The sequence below is a fragment of the Nerophis lumbriciformis genome, linkage group LG05 (genome assembly GCF_033978685.3).
Source record: "Nerophis lumbriciformis linkage group LG05, RoL_Nlum_v2.1, whole genome shotgun sequence".
NCBI classification, from domain to species: Eukaryota; Metazoa; Chordata; class Actinopteri; order Syngnathiformes; family Syngnathidae; genus Nerophis; species Nerophis lumbriciformis.
Genome location: NC_084552.2, coordinates 53,641,552 through 53,667,706, shown reverse-complemented (window position 1 = coordinate 53,667,706; position 26,155 = coordinate 53,641,552). Strand labels below are relative to the sequence as shown.

Below are 26,155 nucleotides of genomic sequence, written 5' to 3'. Positions count from 1 at the left end.
GTTCAGGTCAGGGGAGTTGGCAGGCCAATCGAGCACAGTAATGCCATGGTCAGTACACCAGTTACTGGTGGTTTTGGCACTGTGGGCAGGTGCCAGATCATGCTGGAAAATGAAATCATCATCTCCATAGAGCTTTTCAACAGATAGAATCATGTATTGCTCTAAAATCTCTTGGTACACAGCTGCATTGACTCTGGGCTTGATGAAACACAGTGGACCAACACCAGAAGCTGACATGGCTCCCCAAACCATTGCTGACTGTGGGAACTTCACACTGGATTTCAAACAACTTGGATTTTGCTCCTCACCAGCCTTCCTCCAGACTCTAGCGCAGTGGTTCTTAACCTGGGTTCGATCGAACCCTAGGGGTTCGGTGAGTCGGCCTCAGGGGTTCGGCGGAGGTCAAAACACACCCGACTCATCGTGTAAATAAAAACTTCTCCCTATCGGCGAATTACGGATACGGCAACAGCAGAAGTCAGACTGATTTGCAGGTGTGTAATTTGTTGTGAGTTTATGCACTTTGTTGGTTTTGTTTCATTTTGTGCACCAGTAAAAAAACATGGTAACACTTTAGTATGGGGAACATATTCACCATTAATTAGTTGCTTATTAACATGCAAATTAGTAACATATTGGCTCTTAACTAGTCATTATTAAGTACTTATTAATGCCTTATTCGGCACGGCCTTATTATAACCCTAACCCTCTAACCCTTACCCTAACTAAATAACTCTAAATTAAGACTTTGTAATATGTTCCCATAGTGTCCAAATAACTCTAAATTAAGTCTTTGTTACATAGAATATGTTCCCCTAGTGTCCAAAAACCTCTAAATTAAGTCTTTGTTACTTAGAATATGTTCCCCATTCTAAAGTGTTACCAAAAACATATAACTTTGTCTTGAATTTGAATTTTTTATTTTTTTTCACTAAAGAAGGGTTCGGTGAATGCGCATATGAAACTGGTGGGGTTCAGTACCTCCAACAAGGTTAAGAACCACTGCTCTAGCGCCTTGACTACCAAATGAAATACAAAACTTGCTTTCGTCTGAAAACAGGACTCTGGACCACTGTGCAACTGTCCAGTGTTTCTTTTCCATAGCCCAAGTCAGACGCTTCTTTTGTTGTCTTGAGTTCAGGAGTGGCTTGACCATGGGAATACGGCTATTGTAGCCCATTTACCGGACACGTCTGTGAACAGTGGCTTTTGATACCTGGACTCCAGCTTCACTCCACTGTCTTTGAAGCTCCCCCAAATTCTGCAAGTGGCTCTTCTTCACAATGCTGTTAAGGCTTCGGTCCTCTCTCTTGGTTGTGCAGCGTTTCCTGCCACATTTCCTCCTTTCAACAGACTTTTTATGAATGTGCTTTGAAACTGCACTCTGTGAACAGCCTGCTCTTTTAGAAATTTATTTTTGTGTCTTACCCTCCTAATGGAGGGTGTCAATGATGGTCCTCTGGACAGCAGTCAGGTCAGCAGTCTTCCTCATACTTGTGATTTAGTTTACTGAAACAAGCTGAGTGTTTTTAAAGGCTCAGGGAAACCCTTGCAGGTGTTTCGAGTTAATTAGACGATTCAAGTGATTAGTTAAATAGCCTGCTTGTATACTTTTTCATGATATGCTAATATTTTGAGATAGGATATTTGAGTTTTCTTAAGCTGTATGCCATAATGAGACATGAGACAGTCTGTATATACACGAGAAAAACTAAGAAAAAAGTACAGTATTTTCAAAAAACCCTAATTGTACTGTTACAAAAATTAATGCAAAATGTAAATACACATATCTACACTGCACATGTCTGTCAGGCAACCTCTAAGAGTTAGCATTTTGACTTTATTTTTGTTTTATTAAACTTATTTGCCCTCATTTTCACAGACAGTGACTTCAAAGTGCATTTAAAGGGGAACATCACTATCTTTGGGATTTTGCATTCTAACATGTAAAAATCGGCTTGTTCTAGGTAGCTAGCAATGCAGCTAATGGGAGCAATCAATTCTACCTCCAAATCACTTTAAAAATACATTAAAAAACCGTCAACAATACTTCATTTACGTTCCGTTACCTGTATAATAACCAAGCTGTAGCGACATTGTTATTGTAAGAGCAAACACTGAAGAACTCTTTTTCTAGCGTAGTAACACATCAGCGTGCTTCGGTATTAGCCATAAAAGCTAGCTAAGGCAAGAGATAGGATAGCTTCTAGGACAACAAAAAATGCGTTTGAGTTTGTAATGCCCAACACAAAGCGGTAAGACACCAATCCGTACTGACTAAAAACATGAACAATCATATTAAAGTATCTGTAAAGTATTAGCCCACATTTCATGTTTTGTTCGTACACAGCTAGCCAGACAGCGTATGCAGTGAAGTTGTAATTTACACGCATGACATGCTGCGTGTACCATGATCAAAATAAAGCGTGACTCACTCGACGGACAGTCGTCTCTTTGGTCTAGCTGGCCGGGAAAGTTTTATTTTTGGTAAGTTTATTTGGGGTAAGCACGCCATTTATGTCGAAATAGCTTGTCTCCAAATTCCATATTTACAGCTTTGAGTCGTTTTCACCTCACTCTATCTGCTTCCGTCTGCTCCAATGTCTCACTCTTCCTTCATGCTCGCTTCTTTAAGCAACAGTTCATCCTCCGTTCATTCAGGTTAAAAAATATTAAGTTGTGAATCCTCATTTGTCCAAAAATAGTCATCTTCATTGGTTGTTACCAAGTCTGCCATAACTAGAACATACACAACCGTTTTGTATCCGGAAGTAGGAACACACATTGTCAGACATGCGTTGCTATGGAAACGGAAATCAATGCGCGAAAGAAGTCAGTCCCTGCATTGATTAAAATTATGAAAATATAGTAGATATTGTACATATTACGTATTGTTATGAATGTGTCCATTTCTACCTTATATATATATATATATATATATATATCCATCCATCCATCTTCTACCGCTTATTCCCTTTGGGGTCGCGGGGGGCGCTGGAACCTATCTCAGCTACAATCGAGCGGAAGGCGGGGTACACCCTGGACAAGTCACCACCTCATCGCAGGGCCAACACAGATAGACAGACAACATTCACACTCACATTCACACACTAGGGCCAATTTAGTGTTGCCAATCAACTTATCCCCAGGTGCATGTCTTTGGAAGTGGGAGGAAGCCGGAGTACCCGGAGGGAACCCACGCAGTCACGGGGAGGACATGCAAACTCCACACAGAAAGATCCCGAGCCCGGGATTGAACCCAAGACTACTCAGGACCTTCATATATATATATATATATATATATATATATATATATATATATATATATATATATATATATATATATATATATATATATATATATATATATATATATATATATATATATATATATATATATACAACTAATCGATTAAATCGATTATAAAAATAGTTGGCGATTAATTTAGTCATCGATTCGTTGGATCTATGCTATGCGCAGAGGCTACTTTTTATTTTTTTTATAAACCTTTATTTATAACCTGCAACATTTACAAACAGCTGAGAAACAATAATCAAAATAAGTATGGTGCCAGTATGCTGTTTTTTTTCAATAAAATACTGGAAAGGATATAAATGTCGTTCGTCTCTTTTATCCGGTTATTAATCGAAGTAATGATCGACAGATTAATCGATTATCAAATTAGTTGTAGCCCTATATATATATATATATATATATACATACACTTGCAGTGTGTACATCAAATGTTTTTGATGGAGGGTTTTGAAGTTGTTTTAGAGGCTTTAAAGGCTACAACAGTGACTACCATTAGCCGCATTTCCAAGCGATCTTATCATGTTTAAAATCCTGGGGGGAAAAAAGGACGTGTGTTCTTGTCTCTCATAACGATCGTCTAAGATAGGAAAATTTCCAAAAAAAGTGCAGTTCCCCTTTAATGTGTCTTTTACCTCACAGACACAAGAAAGCGTCTTCCCACGACAACATGCAAAGCGTTGTGTCAAAGCGCACACACAAGCATGAAGACACACTTAAAACATAAACACACAATATGGTACTGCACCATGTGATTTAAGTCCCCCCACCATCCTGTGGACACAAACAAACGTAATCAGAGTGAGAGGTCTCAACACGTATCCAATTATCAACGTGCTTAATTTTAACGTTTATGCACGAACCTATAGTTAACAGTTCACTTTCATCATTTAACAACCTAACTTTTCAGCCATTTTGATATTTATTTAGCAGTTGCAAGACTTCAACTAAATTGGAGTATGTTTTGAACCTTTATAAGTGGAAGTTTTGGACTTTTGTACATCAATAAATTACAGTGGCACACATTGAATGAAGCACTTTGTGCCACAAACTTAGCGAGCAGAGAAAGCGGGCACCAAAAAAACCCAACATCTTATCAAATGCCAAAGCTACTCGGTACATGAGTGAACTTCAAATTTTCCGACCCGAACCTTTCTAAGCACACAGATCGCTCGAGGCGCTCCCTGCCCACGATGCCATGGGGTTAGAAATGAGCGAGCGAGGGGTGGAGGTGGAGGGTATTCCAGATGGCGCGCTGTCAGGTTCTGTTCAAAGAGACCATCAGAGGAACAGAACAAAATGGACTGTGGAAGTCTTACCTCATAGGGCGGCCACTTCCTGTTCTTGTAGTGTCCTGAAATTTAAAAAGAGAATTGGTAAAGAAAAGAGACAATCATACCAAAGTTAAGAGGCATATGCTGAAAACTGTTTTCTATTACAATTATATTGTCTTGTTCTGCTTACATTGATTATTTTGTATTGTGGAATGTTAGAAAATATTTGATCAAGTGAAATTAGTAAAATAGAGAACAATGGTTTTTAATTCATCGCCCGTTATGGATTTATGCTGTCTTTAAGTTGAAGAGGAGTGGTAATTGTTTTGGCTATACTTAGTGGTCACCATAATTCATGAAGTTAAGCTCATGACACAGTGAGTCGAATGATGCGGACATGTTTGCTACTGGATACTTTCTAATACGCTGCTGCCTTGGAGACTTTGTATGTGTAAGTAATATGCAACTACCATTATTTGATGCTTGTTTATATTGACAAATGTGTTTTAAACTGCAAAATTGTCTGATGAAAGAAAATTATTACGTATGTCTAGCTTGTGTTTTATTGTGTGCTAAGCTGTCATATAGCTGCAAGCTCCGAGTAGCATTTTACCTTTTGTACAAACCCTGTTTCCATATGAGTTGGGAAATTGTGTTAGATGTAAATATAAACGGAATACAATGATTTGCAAATCATTTTCAAACAGGGTTTGTAAATTATTTGACTGAAATACAAGAAAAGACCAACCTTGTGTGATGTTTGGAGGACATTTACATGTTAACTTGCTGTGCAGGACTGCTTGTATTGTATGCTATATTAGATATTGGTCTGATAGTTATTTTTTGCCAATATCAGACCAATATCTGATCGCAAAGTATGCCACACACATCAAGAGACACTGTGTCACTCCTTGTGTTTCATTTTGCGTTGATGCTTCAATATTGTTTAAACCATCACTATCGTTAAGTAACAACATTTTAATGGTCAATTAGAAATGAGCATATCAGTGTCAAGATTGTAACTTTTTCAGATTTTTTTGTGCTACTGTGAATTCACCATTGAGAATCAAGATTTCTTACTTCGCCCATCAAAGATTCTCAACATAATGAGAACACTCACTCTGCTGTTTTTAAAGTCTTAAAGCAAAAACCCGGGGTCTGATGTCAAGGATTTCTGCCCGATCTAAGAGGATCTACTTGGCTTTCAGACCTTGTTGTCATTTCAATGCATAGAATATTCTGCAGAGGAGCTCCCTTTATTCTCGGGTGTTGGCCGCCTCTATAACTTCCTGACGCGGGCAAGTGCGCAAGATTGATTCTTTTCTGAGGGAAAATGAGAGTCCAAACAATATGAGGCGAGGCCAAGCGGGTCACCTCATCTGCAGAGAAAATGGACAGTTTGGGGGAGAATTCAAGAAGCGAAGCGAGACGAGCAGGAGTACATCAGCGCACACTTTATCCATCATGCTTGCACTGACAGCTCCAATAAGAGCGCCCCCAGAGTTCCGCCTCCGTGTAAAAACGGAGACAAATATCAGCAATGGGTCTTAAAGCGGCACAGACGACTTCTTGATGTGCTGCAGAGGCCGTTTGGCTTATCAGCGCCGCAGATACGACACACTCAAGTGTCACGCTGCAACGTTTTATGGCTTCCCGTGATGGATGAGGTGTGCTTAGCTTCTCTCAAGTCATTTTGTCCACAGTTGCTCTGCACGACGTCAATAAAAATGTATTTGACTAGAAATGGACTTAGTCATTCAAATCCAGTAACTTTGACAGCATCCCAGAGAACTATGACACCTTTCATGCGAGCATACAACGAAAGTGTCTACAAGACTCGACGGAAAGGTGAACTGGCGCCGCATGAAAGGAAGATGATCCCGTGGAATGTTCCGTACAGTTCTGGATGGCTGAAACGTACTGAGCCGCATACCAAAAGGCGGGTATGGCCCGATAACTAAGACCAGATGCCTGCAGGAGCGCCATCCATCAATTCCCTACGCAGCGTCCTTTTCTGCGCCTTAAGTCCACGCATGGACGGACAGAGACGACACATCATGTGGACATAAGCAGTAAACAACGGCTTTGTGTGATGCTGGGAGTCTTCCTGCGTCTGCAGAGTCACATCTGCTCCGTGTTAGGCCTCATGTGGACTCATGTGCAACACAACATCTCTAAAAGAACAAGACTGATGGCCAAGGAGCAGACGAAAGAGGTGCATCACGACTCCCTCTCACCAGAACTGAAAAAAGCAAAAACTGTCTTTGAACGCCACGTCTCCAGCAGCAGTTTGCACTTTCGTTATTGTTTTGGTTTGGGCACAGCTGTGGTTCATTGGGATTTTGCAGAACCATTTTTGAAAAAGGGTCTTTTGCAAAAGGAGTGCTACTTATTCATGTTATCTCCTCGAACACAACAAGATGCACGAAACCATCGCTTCTTTGTGTTACCTAAACAGGTTTGGAAGTTCTGGATACTTTTCATAGTACCAAACCCAAAACTAGTGAAGTTGGCATGTTGTGTAATTCGTAAATAAAAACAGAATACAATGATTTGCAAATTCTTTTCAACTTGTATTCAATTGAATACACTGCAAAGACAATATATTTAACTTTCGAACAGAGAAACGTAAATTGTTTTTGCAAATAATCACTAACTTAGAATTTAATGGCAGCAAGACATTGCAAAAAAAGTTAGCACAGGGGCATTTTTACCACCGTGTTACATGGCCTTTCCTTTTAACAACACTCAGTAAACGTTTGGGACTAAGGAGACCAAATTTTGAAGCTTTTCAGTTGGAATTCTTTCCCATTCTAGCTTGGTGTACAGCTTAAGTTGTTCAGCAGTCCGGGCTCTCCGTTGTCGTATTTTACGCTTCATAATGCGCCACACATTTTCAATGGGAAACAGGTCTGGACTACAGGCAGGCCAGTCCAGCACCCGCACTCTTACTATGAAGCCATGCTCTTGTAACACGTGCAGAATGTGGCTTGGCATTGTCTTGCTAAAATAAGCAGGGGCGTTCATGAAAAGACCTTGCTTGGATTGCAACATATGTTGCTCCAAACGCTGTTTCGCCTTATGAGCTTTTCCGGGTACGGCCTGTGTCACAGAACCAATTAAACTTGTATCCCTAGGGACTACTATATTGTAATACTTTTCAAGACAAAACCTAAGAGGGAAGCTCACTGGTGTGAGTGACCGGAAGAAAAACTCTGTGGAACCGGTTGGTCACCTGTTGGTGTGCATTTTTAGAATCTCTAGACCCCAGAACATTAGAAGACTCATCTTTTTCAAGAATCCTTTCTGTCAAATGTAATATTCAACGCTTACACTTTTAAGACCAAAACCAAAGTCGAAAGGTCACTGACTTGTGTGAGTGAAAGTACAAAAGAAAATTGCTGGGAAAATAAATCATTAAAGCGCAACCACCTAAATGTAAGAAAACCCCTCTTATGATTTTTTTTTCTACATGTAAAATACTTCCTTGTGGTCTACATAACATGTAATTGTGGTTTGTTTGGTCAAAATATTGCATCGATTATGTTTTACAGACCATCTTCAAGCCACTTTCTGACTTCAGGATGCACCGTTTTCTTATTTGCGTGGCTGCACTTTGACCTGCCATCTTTGTTGTAGTTTTTAATCGCTTCCATAACGAGTTTACTGACAGATTAAGTTCGTACTATATGCTACTTTGTATTAGAAATGGAGGATGACCGCAGGGGATGCATGTGCTTGTACGAGCCAAACTGCCCCTCAACAAGAGGATAGAGAAAAAGAAGAAGCCTTTTGACTACGGCGTCAAATTATGTGATGGCCTCGCCTTAAAAAGGGAGGTTCAGAACCGTTACATGATAACAAATCCAAACTGTACCAGGTATAGTATACATTTTTTGTTTGGTACAATACTTGAGACAGTCAGAAAAAAAATGGTTTACAATGTTCTGGACCTTCTGTAGTGGCCGTGTTCCCTTCTTACCGTGACGAGGCCCGTCGCCGCATCAGCCGTCATGGCTTCATTCTGGAAGGTGTTGGCCAGAACCAGCTGCTCCTCCTCCGCCCTCCCGCCCTTCTCCCCGCCATCGTCATCTTCGAGTTCATCCAAGCTCTGGCAGGAGATAAAAGAGTTAATGATGACGATGAAAACTAATCACAGCAGCAAAGCAAAAAGTAATTGGGTCGCACTGGAAACGATCATACGAAGAAATTATAACCTCTGGATCTTTAATCCTTTGAGACCCTGAACGAGGTACAATTTAGCACAAACAACTTCTAGAACTTTTCCACTCCTTGAACAGCAGGAGGAACATTCTGGCCAAACAGACTGCACCTTGAAACACAACAAAATAAAGCGGTACCTAATTTTTTGTATGCTCCACTTTTCACGGTTAGATTTCTGTAGGGCCAAATCTGTACGTAAAAAACTGGTACCTCAGCATATGAATGCCCCAGTTTTCGACTCATGGCTAACTGTCATGCTTTAGGTTACAAGACAAATTTGGGTTACGAGCCTCCCTACGGTTAGTTGGATCAGCGAATGTCACAATGAACCTTGTAGGAGCCGACCAAAAAATCCAGCCTTGCTCGTTAGCATTAGCTTATAATTAGACATTGACATTACTTAGTTTTTCTAGCCATGGGAAAGAAGAAAGTAAGTGTGAGGGACAGTGCTGAGAAGAAGCAGTGGATGATTTTCATTGAATTAAAAAAAAAATAAATAAAAATAAAAAATCATCAAAAACATTACAGATACTGTAGCTAGTAGAGATGCGCGGTTTGCGGGCACAACCGCGGAGTCCGCGGATTATCCGCGGATCGGGCGGATGAAAAAAAAAAAAATTAGATTTTATCCGCGGGTCAGGTCGGGCGGTTGAAATAAAAAAAAAAAAGATTTTAAATAGATTCAGGCGGGTGGCAGTTAAACCAATTCGGAAATATATATACATAGTTAAATGTTGTTACCCACATACGAAAAACGAGCAGGCACCTGCTGCATATGCCACAACAGAAGAAAAAAAAAAAAAAAGAGATGGACACTTTTACGGAGCGGAGAAGGGACGCCTCGCCGGGGTCCGGGACCGAGGCCCCTTCCCCCGAGAGGGCCCCACCGGGAGCCGTAGCTGAGGCGATCCGCGAGAAGGGCCCGACGCACGTCCAGGGTCACCACCGCGCCGACACCCCGCCTCGTCCGCCTTCGCCGCGGCCGGCGTCACGCGCAGCAGGTAAGCAGCTTACCTGCCCGCCACCCCTGTTGCCGAGGGCACGTAACAGGGGTCACTCCGCGCGCAGTGCGCTCACGAAAGGGGTGGGGCTCACCCTGGTTGATATAGACAGCAGGACGGTGGCCATGGAAGTTGGAACCCGCTAAGGAGTGTGTAACAACCCACCTGCCGAATCAACTAGCCCTGAAAATGGATGGCGCTGGAGCGTCGGGCCCATACCCGGCCGTCGCCGGCAGCGAGACGCGCTTGGAGGTGCGCTCAGCGCGGCTCCCATATGATTGCGCACTGGTGTGCGTCTGGGTCGTGACAGCGTGGCACGCGAATGTCTGTGCTGCATTGGATCAGTCTTCTTTCTTTAACAGGCAAAAGCTTTATAACCTCACTAATGCCTTGCATCGTCTATATTAGATATATAACAACGGGCGGGTGCGGGCGGGTGCGGTTCTGATCAAATGTTAGGTCGGGTGGATGGCGGATGGTTGACGACTTTCTGATGCGGTTGCGGATGAAATAATTGCCTATCCGCGCATCTCTAGTAGCTAGCTCTCTACATGAAGCAGTTACAGGGTTAGAGTTTATTTCAAACATGCATACAATTACAACATGATACATCACATATTTCCAGTTGTTTCATCACAGCACGTCCGAAAAGGAGTAGGAGGAAGCAGAGCTTATTTGATCCTACCCCTTTTCCATTACATAGCAGTTGCTAACACTTTTGTTCACTTCCTGTTCTCAATTTATTCACAATATACTCCATAAGTTATAACATTAAAACATAACTAAATCAATGATAATTAGTGAAGTAAGTTGTATTCTGTGTGGAGTTTGCATGTTCTCCCTGTGACTGCGTGGGTTCCCTCCGGGTACTCCAGCTTCCTTCCACCTCCAAAGACAAGCACCTGGGGATAGGTTGATTGGCAACACTAACTTTGCCCTAGTGTGTGAATGTGAGTGTGAATGCTGTCTGTGTATCTGTGTTGGCCCTGCGATGAGGTGGCGACTTGTCCAGGGTGTACACCTCCTTCAGCCCGAATGCAGCTGAGATAGGCTCCAGCACCCCCCACGATCCCGAAAGGGACAAGTGGTAGAAAATGGATGGATGTATGGAAGTTGTATTTCATATGGTGAGATAAATAAGATTATCAATAAATGAAGAAGGTTTATCATGGTTCGTCTTCTTTGAACTTTGTAAACACCAAGTTTGAACAGCTTCTTGAATTGGATCATATTAGTACATTGTTTGATTTATTTGCTTAATCCATTCCATAATTTAATTCCACATACTGATATACTAAAAGGTTTTAAGTGTTGTACGTGCATACAAATGTTTTAATTACATTTTTTCTCTAAGGTTAAATTTCTTTGCTTTTGTTGAGAAGAATTATTGTACATTCTTGGGTAGCAGGTTATAGTTTTCTTTGTACATAATTTTAGCTGTTTGCAAATTAACTATGTCGTGGAATTTCAATATTTTTGATTTAATAAATAAAGGGTTTAAATGTTATAATAAATAAATGATAAATGGGTTGTACTTGTATAGCGCTTTTCTACCTTCAAGGTACTCAAAGCGCTTTGACACTACTTCCACATTTACCCATTCACACACACATTCACACACTGATGGAGGGAGCTGCCATGCAAGGCGCTAACCAGCACCCATCAGGAGCAAGGGTGAAGTGTCTTGCTCAGGACACAACGGACATGACGAGGTTGGTACTAGGTGGGGATTGAACCAGAGACCCCCGGGTCGCGCACGGCCACTCTTCCACTGCGCCACTGTTCTCTATATCCAACATTATGTATTGTTTTAACTGATCTTTTTTGTAACACGGTTAATGAATGAAGTGTACTTTTGTAATTAAATCCCCATATTTCTGCACAATAACTCAGATATGGTAACACTTGCAAGCAGCAGAGAATATGAAGTGATTTTTGGTCCAATGCAATGATTTCAAGTTCATTTGATCATAAATCATTATACCTAGAAATTTGATTTAATTTACCCTTTCAATTTCTATTCTGTCTATTTGTATGTTACAGAATAGCATTATTTTAGTTTTACTGAGGTTTAAGGATAGTCTGTTTTTCTCAAATCATCATTTTAATTTGTTAATTTCTTCTGTTATTTGTATTAGCTTCCGTGTTCTCTCCTGAACAAAACACTGTTGTATCGTCTAGGGTGCTACATAGCAGCGTAGCACTGCTAGTTTGCACCATACTGAAGTAGAATGAGTCGATAATGCAAGAACGTTAAAATAATACCTAAACGGCGAGCATTTATCTATAAAAATAAGGAGAAGCTGCTGATGGTGTGTTTGACGGAGAAGCAGCTTGGATGAGGTACTGTAGAAGTCCACACTCCAAAAAAAATGCTAGGGATGTGAATCTTGCAACAACTCACGATTCAATTCGATTCTTGGGGGGACTAGTCGATTTAGAAATGATTCCCAATCCAACACGATTTTCAATTCATAGAGTCGAGCAATACATTATTTGGTATATAGAATTATAATTAAACATTTTAAAAACAGGTTACAGGTCACAAAAACTCCTTGGCTGCTGACCTATAATGTATATGAGCAGGAGAGGTCCTAAAAATTTATTTTTTTAAAATTTTGAATCGGTTAAGAATCATTAAAAAAAAATCGCAAATCGGATATGAACAATTTTTTCCGACACCCCCAGTAAATGCTGTACATTATTATTACATTACTTCATAAAACTACTAAAGTTGTTTGTATTATATTGTCTTGTATTATTTTTCAATATTCCGAATATAAGTTTGTTTTTCTTTTTAAAAAAAGGCACATGTTAAAATTGTGCAGTTACCATTTAAATTGATTTTAATACATTTTAACGGGCAGCATTGATTTGTGTTTTGACCTCATCTTTCCGGTCTCATGCTGCATAAAAGATGCCCAACTCCACAGACGCTCTTCTGCTAAAAACAGCCCTTGAGGAATGAAGTCATTTGCAAAGCCTTTACTGCCAAACGCTTTATCAGTGCTCCTTAGGGAAAACGCCAGCTCCTTCGCTCTCACAGCCTCTGAACTTGTCTCCTTCTCTTGTTGCTCCTCCATGCTTTCTTCACCAGAGAAGGACACATGCAGTTTGTGCGGCAGCTAACCACTCAGCTATATCTTACATGTGGAATCAGGAAAGTCGACGTTGACTTTGGATCCAAAATGGGAAAAAGAAGGGAAACAAGCGTAACCATAAAAGGGATGTTTTTGCTAATGATGTCATCGGTGTGGTTTTTGGTGGAAGTGCTTCTGTGTATTAAGTTACACAAGTACTTTTTTGTAATTATCCGTGACTTTAGAACTTGAGTGGGAGTCTCAGAGCTTCCTGTTTAGAAACAGACCATGTATCAGGACCTCACGAGAATGTTTACTTAAAGTTCTGTTGTATTTTCCAAATAAGTGCCATAATAGAGTATTGGACATGTGTTAGCCTTGACGCTGGAAGTCACACAGTTGACTGGGAACACGTCGTTTTGTGTTTCTGTAGCTTCAATGCTGATGAGCTGTGTGTGTGGTTTCAAAAAGCGCTATTGTATACCTCAGCCATTTTTGTTTTACATATTCACTGTAATTCTGCACTTAATAGATGCCATATATTGCATATCCTCCAAATAGGACTTTCTTTAAGTAAGGATTTCCTTAGTCAAATATGATTTGTTCGATTTTTTTCTTTATTATGTATTGCTTGTATTCAGACAAGTGATTTCTTCTCGGAAGTGAAAACCAGTGGTGGTCAACTCGGCTAAGATGGCTGTTGTACACTATCTGAGTACACAAAGGGCCTAGATGTTCCTGCAAAAAGCAGATATGAGAAAAAAAACAACAACTATGTAATGGAATAGATCTCTAAACGTTATTCTATTTTTAAATTGTCGAGTGATAAAGGATTTTTCGTTGGTGGAGTTCCCAAACATATCGAACTATCATGTGCTCCAGACATCATTCTACCTGACAAAACAGACGTAAACTTGGAAAAGCATGGAAGTCTACAACTTCTTTGTGTGTGGCTGGGTTAAGGAAATTAGTATCAAGACTACTTTGTTGCCTGCCCTTGGGTGTTTTTCCCCATCTTAATCAAAATATAACTATAGATCTCAACATTGTGTATGTGGTGAAACCTTCATTTATAATCGTTGCCTTTGGTAAAAGCTTAATAACTCTTTTAAATTTTGCTCAGATGTGATTTATTTTATTTAGACTCACTGAGTTGGTGCTTTACGGAACATTTGTAGCAAATATGTGCTTTAAGAAATGCAACTAATATCAAGATAATACTTAAATCGGAAACACTAAACGTTTAAAGTATATAAAACAAACCTTTAACAGAGTAAACACTGCAAACTTGTGCATTTGTGCGTGGTGCTTTAGTCCTCGTTTTTAATCAAATCTTGCACTCTTCCGCCATTCTTGATTACCTCTCGAGGAACTCTGAAGAAACGTTTATGCTTATTGCGATTTAAACAATTTGTACAGCCAAAAATAACGCAAGCATAGGGCATTTTTCGTCGAGAAAAGCTAAATGGCACTTCTTACCCATTGAGAACAGACACTGGCGTGACCACCACACATATTTAATGAGCCGCACGGGACATCATTTTGAATCCAAATAATACTAGGGCTGGGCGTTATGGCTGAAAACTGTATCACAATATACAGTAAGTGTTTTATAATGGTCGATGTTGATCATTTTTATGATCTATCAAAAATAAGGATCATGAGAAAAATATATTGAATGTAAACATTTTAATTGTAACCTTCCTCTGATTATAATCCCCTCAGCTGGACTCAGGAAATGATTCATGGACCTGAAGGTCTCAAAGTACACCAAATAATCTTAAAGTGCCCCAGAACAGACTGACCCCATAATGTCTTGGTGCTCCAAAAGGTCGGAAATGTACTCAAAAGAGTACAGGGGCGTGGCGAGGGCTGGGACTATTTGGGTTCCTTAGTGATCTTTTCCGACCCTTACAAGGCCGAAATGAGTGCGATTCGGACCTTGTAGATTTGTACTTCGAACAACAGACTAGGGTTAGGGTTAGAGGGAAAATGTCAGAGTACCTTCTAACCCAACTGTGAGTGAGGAAAGCTTCCTGCCTGAGCGAACAGGTGGGAAATTGGGTCCCTAACTAAGTTATGAGAGACTATGCTAACATTACACTCACATTTTTATTAGCAACAACATGCTAGCTTAGCATGTTCGCTGAGAAAGATCAGCAAACTTATAGCCCCCCCTTTGTAGCACAGTACAATTGGAAGAGCTTTATTTTATAATGTGTAGTGAAGCCTGGTGGTGGGGGTTTTTCCTTCTTTGGCTTAGAAAGCTGTGACTTCAAAATAGATCGTCAAAGTGCCTCCTACCCCAAAAGTGGAGGGATATATTTGGTGCTCCTAAATATTTATTACTGTTATGACATCGTTAAAAGATCTCATTGGCATAAAAGGTATTATACAAAGTTAGATTAGTCTATGTGTCGGATTGTTGTTGAGGTCTGAAGAGGAGGAGATGTTCCAGAACATGCATGGAGTGAGCAAAGTGTCCCAAAACAAGAACTATTTTGAGACTTTACACCAGCGTTCTTATCATTTGCGGACCACATCTGCTTTCAATAAATCAGACACCGTTCTTGTATTATGTAACATTTTGTTGAACATTCTCATGGAAGCAAGCTTGTATTGGCCGCAGACTACGTCTCCTTCATCCAGTCTGAATGTCAACACCAAGGAGTCGTTATCGCTTCCAACCGCCAAGCAATAGCGTTTGACACCCTGCAGGAAAAACTGGAATGCACGAGGTAGCGTTTTTTCCTTGTCAAGATGCTTTTAACATCCATCCATCCATGGTGTGTCCACCATGCAATCCTTCTATGAGCCAGCATGGAACCTTTTCTCTGTTTTTGTCCAACCTCTAATCTTGTTTTCACTGTCATGTGCACGTCTTCCTTCCTGTCACCACGTTTTCCGCACCGTGTGACACATGCACACACGCGCACACACAAGTACTTATTTATTATTGTGGGGCTTTTTCCCGCAACCTTTCAGGCTCAACGCCAGAAAGGATTTTAACTGAGCTCAAAGTGTCAATCTCCTGCTGCACTCTAAAGTCCAAGTCCATCTTCTTCTCTGCTTCTTTAAAGCAGGATGTTCATCCGTCCATGGGTGTTTTTTACCCTCGTTTACTGCGATAAAAGTGGTCTTCTTGTAGTAATAATAGCTTCATCTGCTCCATTAAGCCAGCAAGAACTTTTACAGGAACATTCCCATTTAACCAGGTAAATAAAGTTCCCAGGTTTCCAACGAAAAATAGGTACATTTAGTTCTTCAGGAACTTTTCAGAGTTCCTGCTAGCGAGGTGGGACTTTTGGAAGGTTCCCGGAACCTTATCGGGGGGCGAGCTGTGCTGTCGAACGCTGATTGGTTGAAAACAGTTGGGGGCGTTCCTAATAACTTATTTTTCGAACACAGGACTGTCATTACAGAATTCTAGACGACTTGTTTATTTCTTATGTGTATTTCTATTACAACAAACTTGACAACGAAAAGAAAGAAGGAACTTTCGACTTACAGGAACTTTTGTGGGGCATCTCTTTGCGCTAAAGAACGCTGATCATCTATCGCTTGCAGTGTTTTTACTCAGCCGTAGTCTTTAAATTATTTGCAGTTTAATGTTGTATTATTATTTTTTTACCAACTTCATTTCGATACGCGAATCTACGAGAAGTGGATGGACTTTTTTTAAACGTATTTACTGAGTGTAAAGCCGGACTCGAAGCAACGACTTCAGCTGCTTACTACTTCATTGGAGAAATATGAAATAAAGGAGGCAGTGCACGAGTGGAACGAAAGTAAATGACATCAAATATTAACTATTTTACTTTATTACATGTTGTAAAGTAGTCAGTGACACTCCATTTGTATAGTTATTAGCCTCAACTCAAGTGAACAGATAATTAATGCTAACAAGCTAACGCTAGAGCCGATATGTTTGTGCTGTCAGCGTGAGATAAACACTGACATATATATTATTTATATATTGTTATTTCAGAATCAGAATCAGAATAGTTTTTATTGCCATTGTTGGAGAACGGGTTCACAAACTAGGAAATTTACTTGGTGCAATCGTGCAACATGAAACACATAAAACAGAATAGAATAACATGAGCTGTAACTGAGCTATCAGATATTGTTATTGTTCATGTGCCTGATGGCCGAGGGGAAAAAAACTGTTCAGGTGGATGGACCGTAGTCTCCTGCCTGAGAGGAGAGGAGAGAATAGTTTGTGTCCAGGTGAGAAGAGTCAGATGTGATCCGACCCACACGCCTGGAGGACAAGAGGTCCTGGAGTGGATGAGAGTTTGCAGCCAATAACCTTCTTACAGCTAAAATTGACCATAAGGAACCACCTGACCCTCATGAATTCATCATTTACTGAGGGAACGACTTTCTGGCTGTTGGACATCGTGGACAAAAGCCTGACTTTTTATGAACAATTCGGTAAAATTTTATTTTTTAAATCATATCGTTTGTGTATTATTGCTTTGTACTTAATTTACTTACTTTTTAGTGGAATAACTATGACCTAATATTGTCTGTTTATTTACATGGTATTAGTGTAGAAATATACTAAACCACTTCTCCATATGTCCTTAGCCTGATTTGTATAAACTACCCTGAACTGTAAAATGCGGTGGAAACACAAACCACACACTTCTACGAAACCTATAGTTCAAGAAACTATAGCTTCCAGGAACCTAAAGTTCCTGAAATTTGAATGGAAAAGGGCCTATAAGTGGCATTTCATTCAGGGAGCATTTACGCTTGTTATGTTGCTCCCCAGTTAAAATGAACTATGGTGCATTTGCCCTGCTAGTGCTGTTTGTTTGGTCAAGTATGAACGCGAGCATCAGAACTCAGGTGCACACCAAACAAATAGGCGGAAAACTAGGACAGGGAGAAAAAAATCATTCAGATTTTTTTTTTTAAATGTGAGAGGAAATGTGTCGTAAAGTGTAAAAAATAAAATTTTACAAGCTTTTGCCGAAACGCAAGCTGTTAAATGTAGCCGAATATAAAAAGAACCACCTTGAGGTTGAGTACCCGAGGTGCATCACCTGCAGTGGGGGTGTTCAGAAGATGTTCCGAGGTGGAGGACAAAGGCAAGAATTACGGTTGCAAAATACAGTACAATTTTTATAAGAAATTAAATGTGAATTAGTAGCACATGTTTTTATATTGACAATGAAGTAAATCGCATTATAACCGTTTGAGAAATAAGTAAGTTTGGATTTATTTTCAATACACAACAAATTATATTACATTACTTTAAATGGGAAAGAAGCCACAGCTAAGCAGGCCACAACGCAGGCACATTGCAGACATTGACTGCTTATATGATTAGCTCGTGACTTTTATTTAAAGCAGGAAGTAGACCCATTGAGATTCAGAATCTCTTTTGCAAAGGGGTCCTGGCCAAGATAGCAGCACAGATAGATTTCACGTACAATAGATGTAATGCTAACTACTGACTGTGTCAGCTGTCTTGTAAGGAATCTAAACTAGTCCCTACTCTATGCAAGGGTTAGAATCATGCCCTGTACTGTGCATCCTTTGGTCACAAGACCAAATTCTAGCATGAGCGCCAAGTAAACCACACCAAAGTGCTCACCACATATCTTTGGTCTGGGCCAGAGTACACAATTACAAGTACGAACACATCCTAATTGGAAAGATCCTTGATATGAAAGAAGTTAACAGAAGTTTTAAAGCATCAACTAGTGTCTTATCAATTGGAAACCTTTGGCTGCAGATCATAATGTGACCCTTAACCCCTTGGACTTCTCCAGTAGCATTGGAATATCCATAACCCATGCAGCTTGTTTATCTTCTGCCGTCACTGACCTTCTTTCTGTTTCAGTCCAAATATTGCAAAACATTCAAATGTGCCCTTAGCAACCTTGTAGAACATTCCAACACGGGTTCCTCATCTTGGCTGCAAGCGAGCCAGCATAATTACCTCCTCGTAATTTGACCATGAAAGGTCATTTATGTAAGAGGGATTCAATTACAAAGCTGACAATGATTGAGTTCAAAAAGATGAATCGCCTCCTGATTTTTCTTCCAAAGCAGAGAGCGTCCTCCTGCTGAGCGTTCTGCCGGCTTTTCATCACATTTTCACCGTCACCGCACGCCTGTGCCAAATAATAATAGGGACACCTGCCGAGCGGCTGATTTCGGGGATCATGAATGCAGCGTTTGAGCGAAAACAAAAAGTGAGCCTCGTCTTCTGTGTAGCAATTGTGGGCTGATGAAGCCTGATGGCAGTGCCATGCTGCAGCGCGAGTCAGGTGGGCAAACGGATAAACTGAACCCCTTAATCTACATCAATTAAACTAAAATGTTACGAAAAGCTAAAAATCGGTGACGACTTCTTTCACAGTTAGTCCTATTTTGTATATAAAGTGGATCTCTGCACATACCCGGCATGTTTTTTGTTTTTTTTGGTCAAATATTTGAGGATGCACACTTTTATTTTTCAAGCCAATACCAATACAGATAACTTCCTGCTTCTGATTTATGAGTAATTTGTGAACACCTGTCTTTGCGGCTGACTTTGGGGCAGGCGTCTAGGTAAGCTTTTAAAACACCATAGCAGGGATGCTGGCATTTCATTTTTCTCTAATTAATTATTTAATTAAATAGATTAGTTTATTTCAAAGGGCACAATGCAATTTCATAAAAACACATGACCACACATGGTTAAAAAAGCCAGAATTATCCAGAAGGCTAGTTTTCATCTGTAGTCCCCTGGCCATGATGTAAAAAAGCAGTAACATTTAAATTTAAAAGAAAAAGAAAATAAAGGGAGAGAAAAAGAAAAAAGAAGCACACAATACATATACAATATGATAAAAAAAAAAAATACAATATCACAACATCTCTGATTTGTTTTCAATGTTTGATGTGTTAAAGCTCGATGTTTTCTGGTACATCCTCGCAGAATATTTGCACAACTTTTGGTGCAAATGTATGCATTTAAGATTTGTTTACTTACTTATGGTATATTCATTCATTTATTATTCATTTAATGTTCTGTTAGAAACAGAGAATAAGGACATGGGATAAAACTGCTATGATATGAAAAGGGATAGGACTAAATAAGCTCTGCTTCTTCCTACTCCTTTTCAGACGTGCTGTAATGAAACAACTGGAAATATGTGATGCATTACATTGTATCGTATGCATGTTCGAAATACACTGAAACTGAAAATAAAATGTGAAAAGTCCCACACGATCAATGAGCTCAGGATAATTCTACAATCTCCTACGGGGTAGAAGAAAAGGAGCACTTGATTTTGCCATCCTCTCCACCTACAACAAATTAAGGGTATTTACGGCTCATTGGAGCATTTCTTTTTAATCAGTATGCTACAAACAACTTCAAGTATAAAAACTATGTGGTATTTTAATGTCTGGCTTGCTATTTGAAATGCTATGAAGTTAACATCCCTAAAGTAATGTTGGGTTATTTATACTGTACATAGCCTCTTTATCCATGTAAATAAACATGTACCGTAGTCCTCTTAGGCTACATGCTAATGTATCAATACAAATTGTCTGTATATTGTTAGTGGTTTTACTGCTTCATTGTATCCACTATTGCCAAAAATTGTAGGAACTGTCTACGCAATTAAGTGTATTTGGGTGTAAATCCTTCTGTACATTGACCTTGGACTGGGGCAGGGCTCTTTGCCAGGTTCCGTGCTGTATGTCTGAAGGCGGTCTCGCTGGCCCTGTTGTCCGAGTAGATACATTGTCACGAAACAAACATTAAGTAGGTACTTCTTTAAAAGGTAGCTGGAGGTCGGTGTAGTGACCTGTGCTAGTTGAAACAACCGATAACATAACATTTTAGCTCATCTTTGCTGGAATTATAACAGAAATAAACATGGCGGAGTCTTACAAATAAACAACAGCTAAGCACACAATAGCACACAGGCCAGACATACATAATAAGTGTCCTTAGTTGAATATTGCAGCCTAAACCAGCACATTTGTCAAAATAAACAGGTATCAAATAATTATAGTTGCATATTACTGACACAAATATATCTTCCTGTAACAGCAAGCAATAACCAGGTTGCTATGTCTAATCTGCAGAACTGTTTGCGTGACTTACAGGAATGATTGGGGGCCAATTTTTTATGCTTAAACAAAAACAAAACAGAAATCGTCGTATTTGGTCAAACAAACCCGCTGCAAGGACCTGACTGTGCTACTGGTCCTGTGTCCTCATATTGCCACACATCAGCAAGGACCCTTGGGGTTATTTTGACAGCTTGACAAACAAATCAGCTCCATTATTAAATCTGGCTTCTTTCAGCTACGACTCCTTGCAAAAACAAAACAGTATCTTCCACAGGCTGACTTTGAAAGAGCTATCCATGCATTTGTGACGTCACGTTGCTTTAATTCTTTGTACATAGGTCTGGATCAGGGTTCTCTCTAGATGCTGGAGCGCTTGCAGAATTCTGCTGCTCGTCTTTTAAGCAAAACCAAACGACATGAGCACATTACCCCTGTACTGGCCTCCCTTCATTGGCACCCAGTTACGTTTAGAGTTCATTTTAAAATTGTACATGTAGTTTTTAAATGCTTGCAGCAAGTAGTCCTGCCCTAATTAATTGAGATGCTGCAGCCCTATTCTCCCAGCAGGACCCTAAGGTCTTCAGACCAGCTCCTCCTGGCTGTAACTAAAACCAGACTCAAAACCAAAGGAGATAGAGCCTTCTTAGTGACAGGGCCCAGACTGTGGAACAACCTTCCACTATCCATTAGATCCTCATAGTCTCTGAGCCAATTTAAATCCAGGTTAAAAACATGTTTACTCCCTGGCGTTCAAATCCAGTTAGTCAGGATGTCTTGGTCGTTTTATTTCTGGTTTTCAACAATTAATTTTTTACATTTTAGTATTTTTAGGGTATATAATTTACACTTCTTTTAAGGTACATTTTACTATTGTATTGTATTTATCCTTCCGTGTTACAATGTAAATGTGACACTGCGTGCACTTTTTTTTTGTAATTGTTTCTTATGTCTGTACAGCACTTTGGCCAACTGGGTTTGTATATAAATGTGCTATATCAATGAATAAACTGAATTGACCACATACTAGTCTCCCAGGCAGAAGCGTATTAGAAAGTGTCCAAAAACAAACGTGTCTGCATCATTCAACTTACTTTGTTTTTCATATTTACCATTGTTTTGAGTAATTTCACTAAATCAAGCCTTTTCAAAAATCGATATTGGCCAACGCTCAAAGCTCCAATATCGGTATCGTATCTTAAGTGAAAAATTTGTATAGAGACCCCCCACAGGCAAGCAAGAAAAGCGCGTTTTGCATTATATGACCTTTTTTATTAAATGACATCAGGTCCTCGCACACAGGAAATGTCTGGCAGCGATTTAAAGGAAGACGGCGTTGAACATTGACGCCAGATGGGAACGTAACCTCCTTCACTGGTCTTCAGCAGCACACAAAACAAGATGCCAGAGCACTTGGGCATTTGTACTTGGCTGGGGGCCGAGGCCCCGTCATTAGTGAAGAATGGTTAAAGACAGACAGAGATGGTTTGCCCCTTTTAAAAAAGCGCATTGCCTGCTAGAGTGGAATTTTAAAACTTAGCCTAATTAAGTAAATAATGTCTTAGAGGAACCAAACAAATAGCTCCAGCGTTTCCAGCAGGTCACTATTTAATTATTTCAGAAGCAGCATTTCGCCAGGCGCAGGCCGACTCTCCCAAATCAAATTTAGGAAAAGGGATTAGGTCTCAGTGAAAATGAAGACTCTTCTTCTGTATTGTTTGCTCTGGCTTACTCTGCTTTATGGGATGAATTGAAAAAAAGAGCCTTGTTGTGGGAGAAAGGCCACACTTTTATCCATTAAACACAAAATGCTTTAAAGAAAGCTTACTGTGGCGATGACATCATGCCATCCACACATTCCAAAGCAGCCTTCAAGTAAGAGTTGAAAGCGACAGAACGCCTGCCTTTGTTCAAACACACAATCGGAGACTGCATTTTCTGTGAACATTAGGCGTGGACGCAGACGGGAAGGTCTGGAATGTTTATTAGCTGTGCTCTTAACAAGGTGTATACCTGCTTAGAAAGTAGGGCAATCAAACAGGTCGTAACATGCTGACATGCATTAAATCAACGCAAACGGCAGCAACCTGTTAAGCAGCTTAGGTTGTAACAAACGAACGAGGTAAACAAACTGTTGGCAAGACACAATTATCTTGCAAATATTATATTACTATTTATTCACAATAATGGCTGCAGTGTTTCAATTCATTCTTTCATTTTGGCCCGCCACAAATACCGTATTTTTTGGACTATAAGGCGCACTTAAAATCTTTTCATTTTCTCAAAAATAAACAGTGCGCCTTATAAACCGGTGCACCTTGTGTATGTATTAATTCTGGTTGTGCTAACTGACCTTAAACCAAGTATGTAGTAAAAGGTGTAATGACAAGTGTGACCAATAGATGGCAGTCACACATAAGATATACGTGTGTACTGCAGGTTGACGCCTGTTCAATAAATGATGCTAGCAAGTACCGGTAAGTAAACAATACCAAAACTTTGATGTTTCATTGAGAATATGAAACATTACACACAGCGCTCAGAAATCTGTCAAAAGGTTTTAATGCGACATTGGTAAGCTACGAAGCAGCACAAAGTAGGGTACATTTCTAACTTATGTCTGTCAGTAGTTTCGATATAGAAGCGCTAACAACTACAACAAAAGATAACAGGGAGAAGACGCTGTTCAAGAAGAGCCACATAAATAAGACTGCCCACAAAACGGCGCATCCTGAAGAGACGGTCAGAAAGCGGCTTGAAAATGGTCTGTACCTTGTGTATGAAAATAGACCTAAATAGACTAGCTCATCGGCAGTGCGCCTTACAATCCGGTTTGCCTTATGGTCGGAAAAATATGGTACATTTCTTTTTTCTGGTACATTCAGTGTGCCCAAACACACTAAAAATATAACCACCATTTTAACACTTGGATGAAGATCATTTGTAGTCAATGAAGCCTAGGGGCATCATTAAATTATGCATATTAAACAAGATTAATATATCTACAAGTATGTCCGGTGAATCGCTGAAAATGAAATGGATGCTATCTACATAATGTATGTGTGTGTATCTGTAATTTCTAGATGGTATGCCTAGTTTTGCTCAAACCTCTTCACTGAAGCTGAAACTCAACACTTCAATCACATGCTGATTTGTTATGTAACAATGTGTATACTGTCAAGGAAAAAAATCAAACAAATCTCCTATTCTTCTGGACCTTACTGTAGCTACAGGTTTATAATCACATCCTTGATACCAAAGGATGTAAAAATTGTGGTTCAGTTTATAGTACCACTCCAATATTAAAGACATAATTACATACTGCTATAAATGCGGTGTTGTAAAACTTAACATGTAATGTATGTATGTGCCATAGTTAATCATTCAAATTATATGATGACATCATTATACCACCCTCGGCCACACCCTAATCGCCACAAATAAATTGCCGTTCTGAAATATGACACAATTAGCATATTTAGTCACTATTACAATTACTAATCTTTATGTACTACATGGTGGATCATTTCGACTAGAATACACGGCCAAGGCTGCTGCTTTTGTTTTTTGGCCTTTGTAATGTGACTTTTTCTAGCTGGCGGATGCGTTTTCACAAGCATAAAAGATGAGTATGTTTATTATAGTGATTGTAGCTTCCTTGCTTTGCATCATAAGAGTTGTGACTGTGGTCCATACTGTATATGGCATTTGAACAAAAGGCAGAGTGGATTGAGGTTGTCAGGGGGCTAGAAAATATAATCCTTATTTTAATAGGAGAGGAATTCCAATGACCCCGACAGCAGGACACTCAGTGGGTTTACTTTGGCCGCTTTCACCACATTCTCTCATCTAGGAGCAGCGGGAGGAGTGTCCTGCATGCTAATAACATGCGGAGAGGAGGCCTAGATATGATCAACAACAGTTCATGCTGAAGAGATAGCAGGTGACAGAATGGAGTCCAGATGTCACCGATGGCTGCTATGTTGTTGTTGCTTGTTCCTCTTCAGCTGTTTCATTTCCTGTGTGTGAGATTGCGCGTGTATCGCCCTAGTACTAACAAACAATTAACTCACATTATCCCAAATTTCAAATAAGTGCTTTGATTTGATGCCCGGAATTAAACTGCTGATTAAAGCGCGCGATGAGCCGCGCAAATCCGCTGTGATTTCAAACAACGTAATTAGCTTCGTCGTGTAATTTAATAAATGTAGACCTTTTTTCTTGAGTAACTGGAGGTCTGTGCGTGTGTTTGTGTGTTTAACCTTTGCACCTCAATATAGTCACTCTCCGGCAGCTGCTTTAACATAACACAGGCTGGCAAATTAACATTGAAGCTGTCAAAATGTCCAAGTGTCTTCAGGCCAAGACTGGTAACCTTTAATTATCGCGCAGCATATTTTGTGGTGGCAAAGATGAAAGTAAATATGTAATACGATGTGACACAGGTCCTTCACAGTACATCCTGAAACTCTTCACATTTCCCCCATTTTGTTAAGTTACAGCCTTATTCCAAAATGGAATACATTCATGTTTGTCCTCAAAATCCTACAGGCAAAACCCCATAATGACAATGTGAAACGTTTTTTTTCAATATTGCAAATTGCAAATAAAAAAAATAAAAAAATTATATGTACATAAGTATTTACAACCAATTACAGCCTAAAGTCTTTTTGAATGCAATGTCACAAGCTTGGCACACCTATCATTGGACAGTTTCACCCATTCTTCTTCTCCAATTCCTCTTTGCAGCACCTCTCAAGCTCCACCTGGTTGGATGGGAAGTGTTGGTTTTCATCTAAGATTTCTCTCTACATTGCTGCATTCATCTTTGCCTCTATCCTGACTAGTCTCCCAGTTCCCACTGCTGAAAAACATACCCACAGCATGATGCTGCCACCACCATGCTTCACTGTAGGGTTGGTGTTGGCCTGGTGACGAGCGATGCCTGGTTTCCTCCAAACACGACGCCTGGCATTCACGCCAAAGACTTCAATCTCAGATCACAGAATTTAGTTTTTCATAGTCTGAGTCTTTTTGGTGTAATTTGGCTTCCATTTGGCCACTATACCATACATGCTCAATGGGTGGATTGCTGCAGAGATGGTTGTCCTTCTGGAAGGTTCTCCTCTCTCCACAGAGGAATGCTATAGCTCTGAGAGAGTGACCATCGGGTTCTTC

General features: G+C 40.0%; 1 protein-coding gene across 1 annotated transcript in view; it reads right to left on the bottom strand.

The window, feature by feature from the left end:
- pawr (PRKC, apoptosis, WT1, regulator) overlaps positions 1-26,155 on the bottom strand; it is a 53,752-nt gene that overhangs the window by 10,642 nt on the left and 16,955 nt on the right. Inside the window, exons 3-4 of the mRNA XM_061959645.2 lie at positions 8,570-8,698; positions 4,633-4,667 (exon numbers count right to left, since the gene is read on the bottom strand). Coding sequence (XP_061815629.1) covers positions 4,633-4,667; positions 8,570-8,698 — 164 coding nt within the window. The remainder of the gene's footprint in view (positions 1-4,632; positions 4,668-8,569; positions 8,699-26,155) is intronic.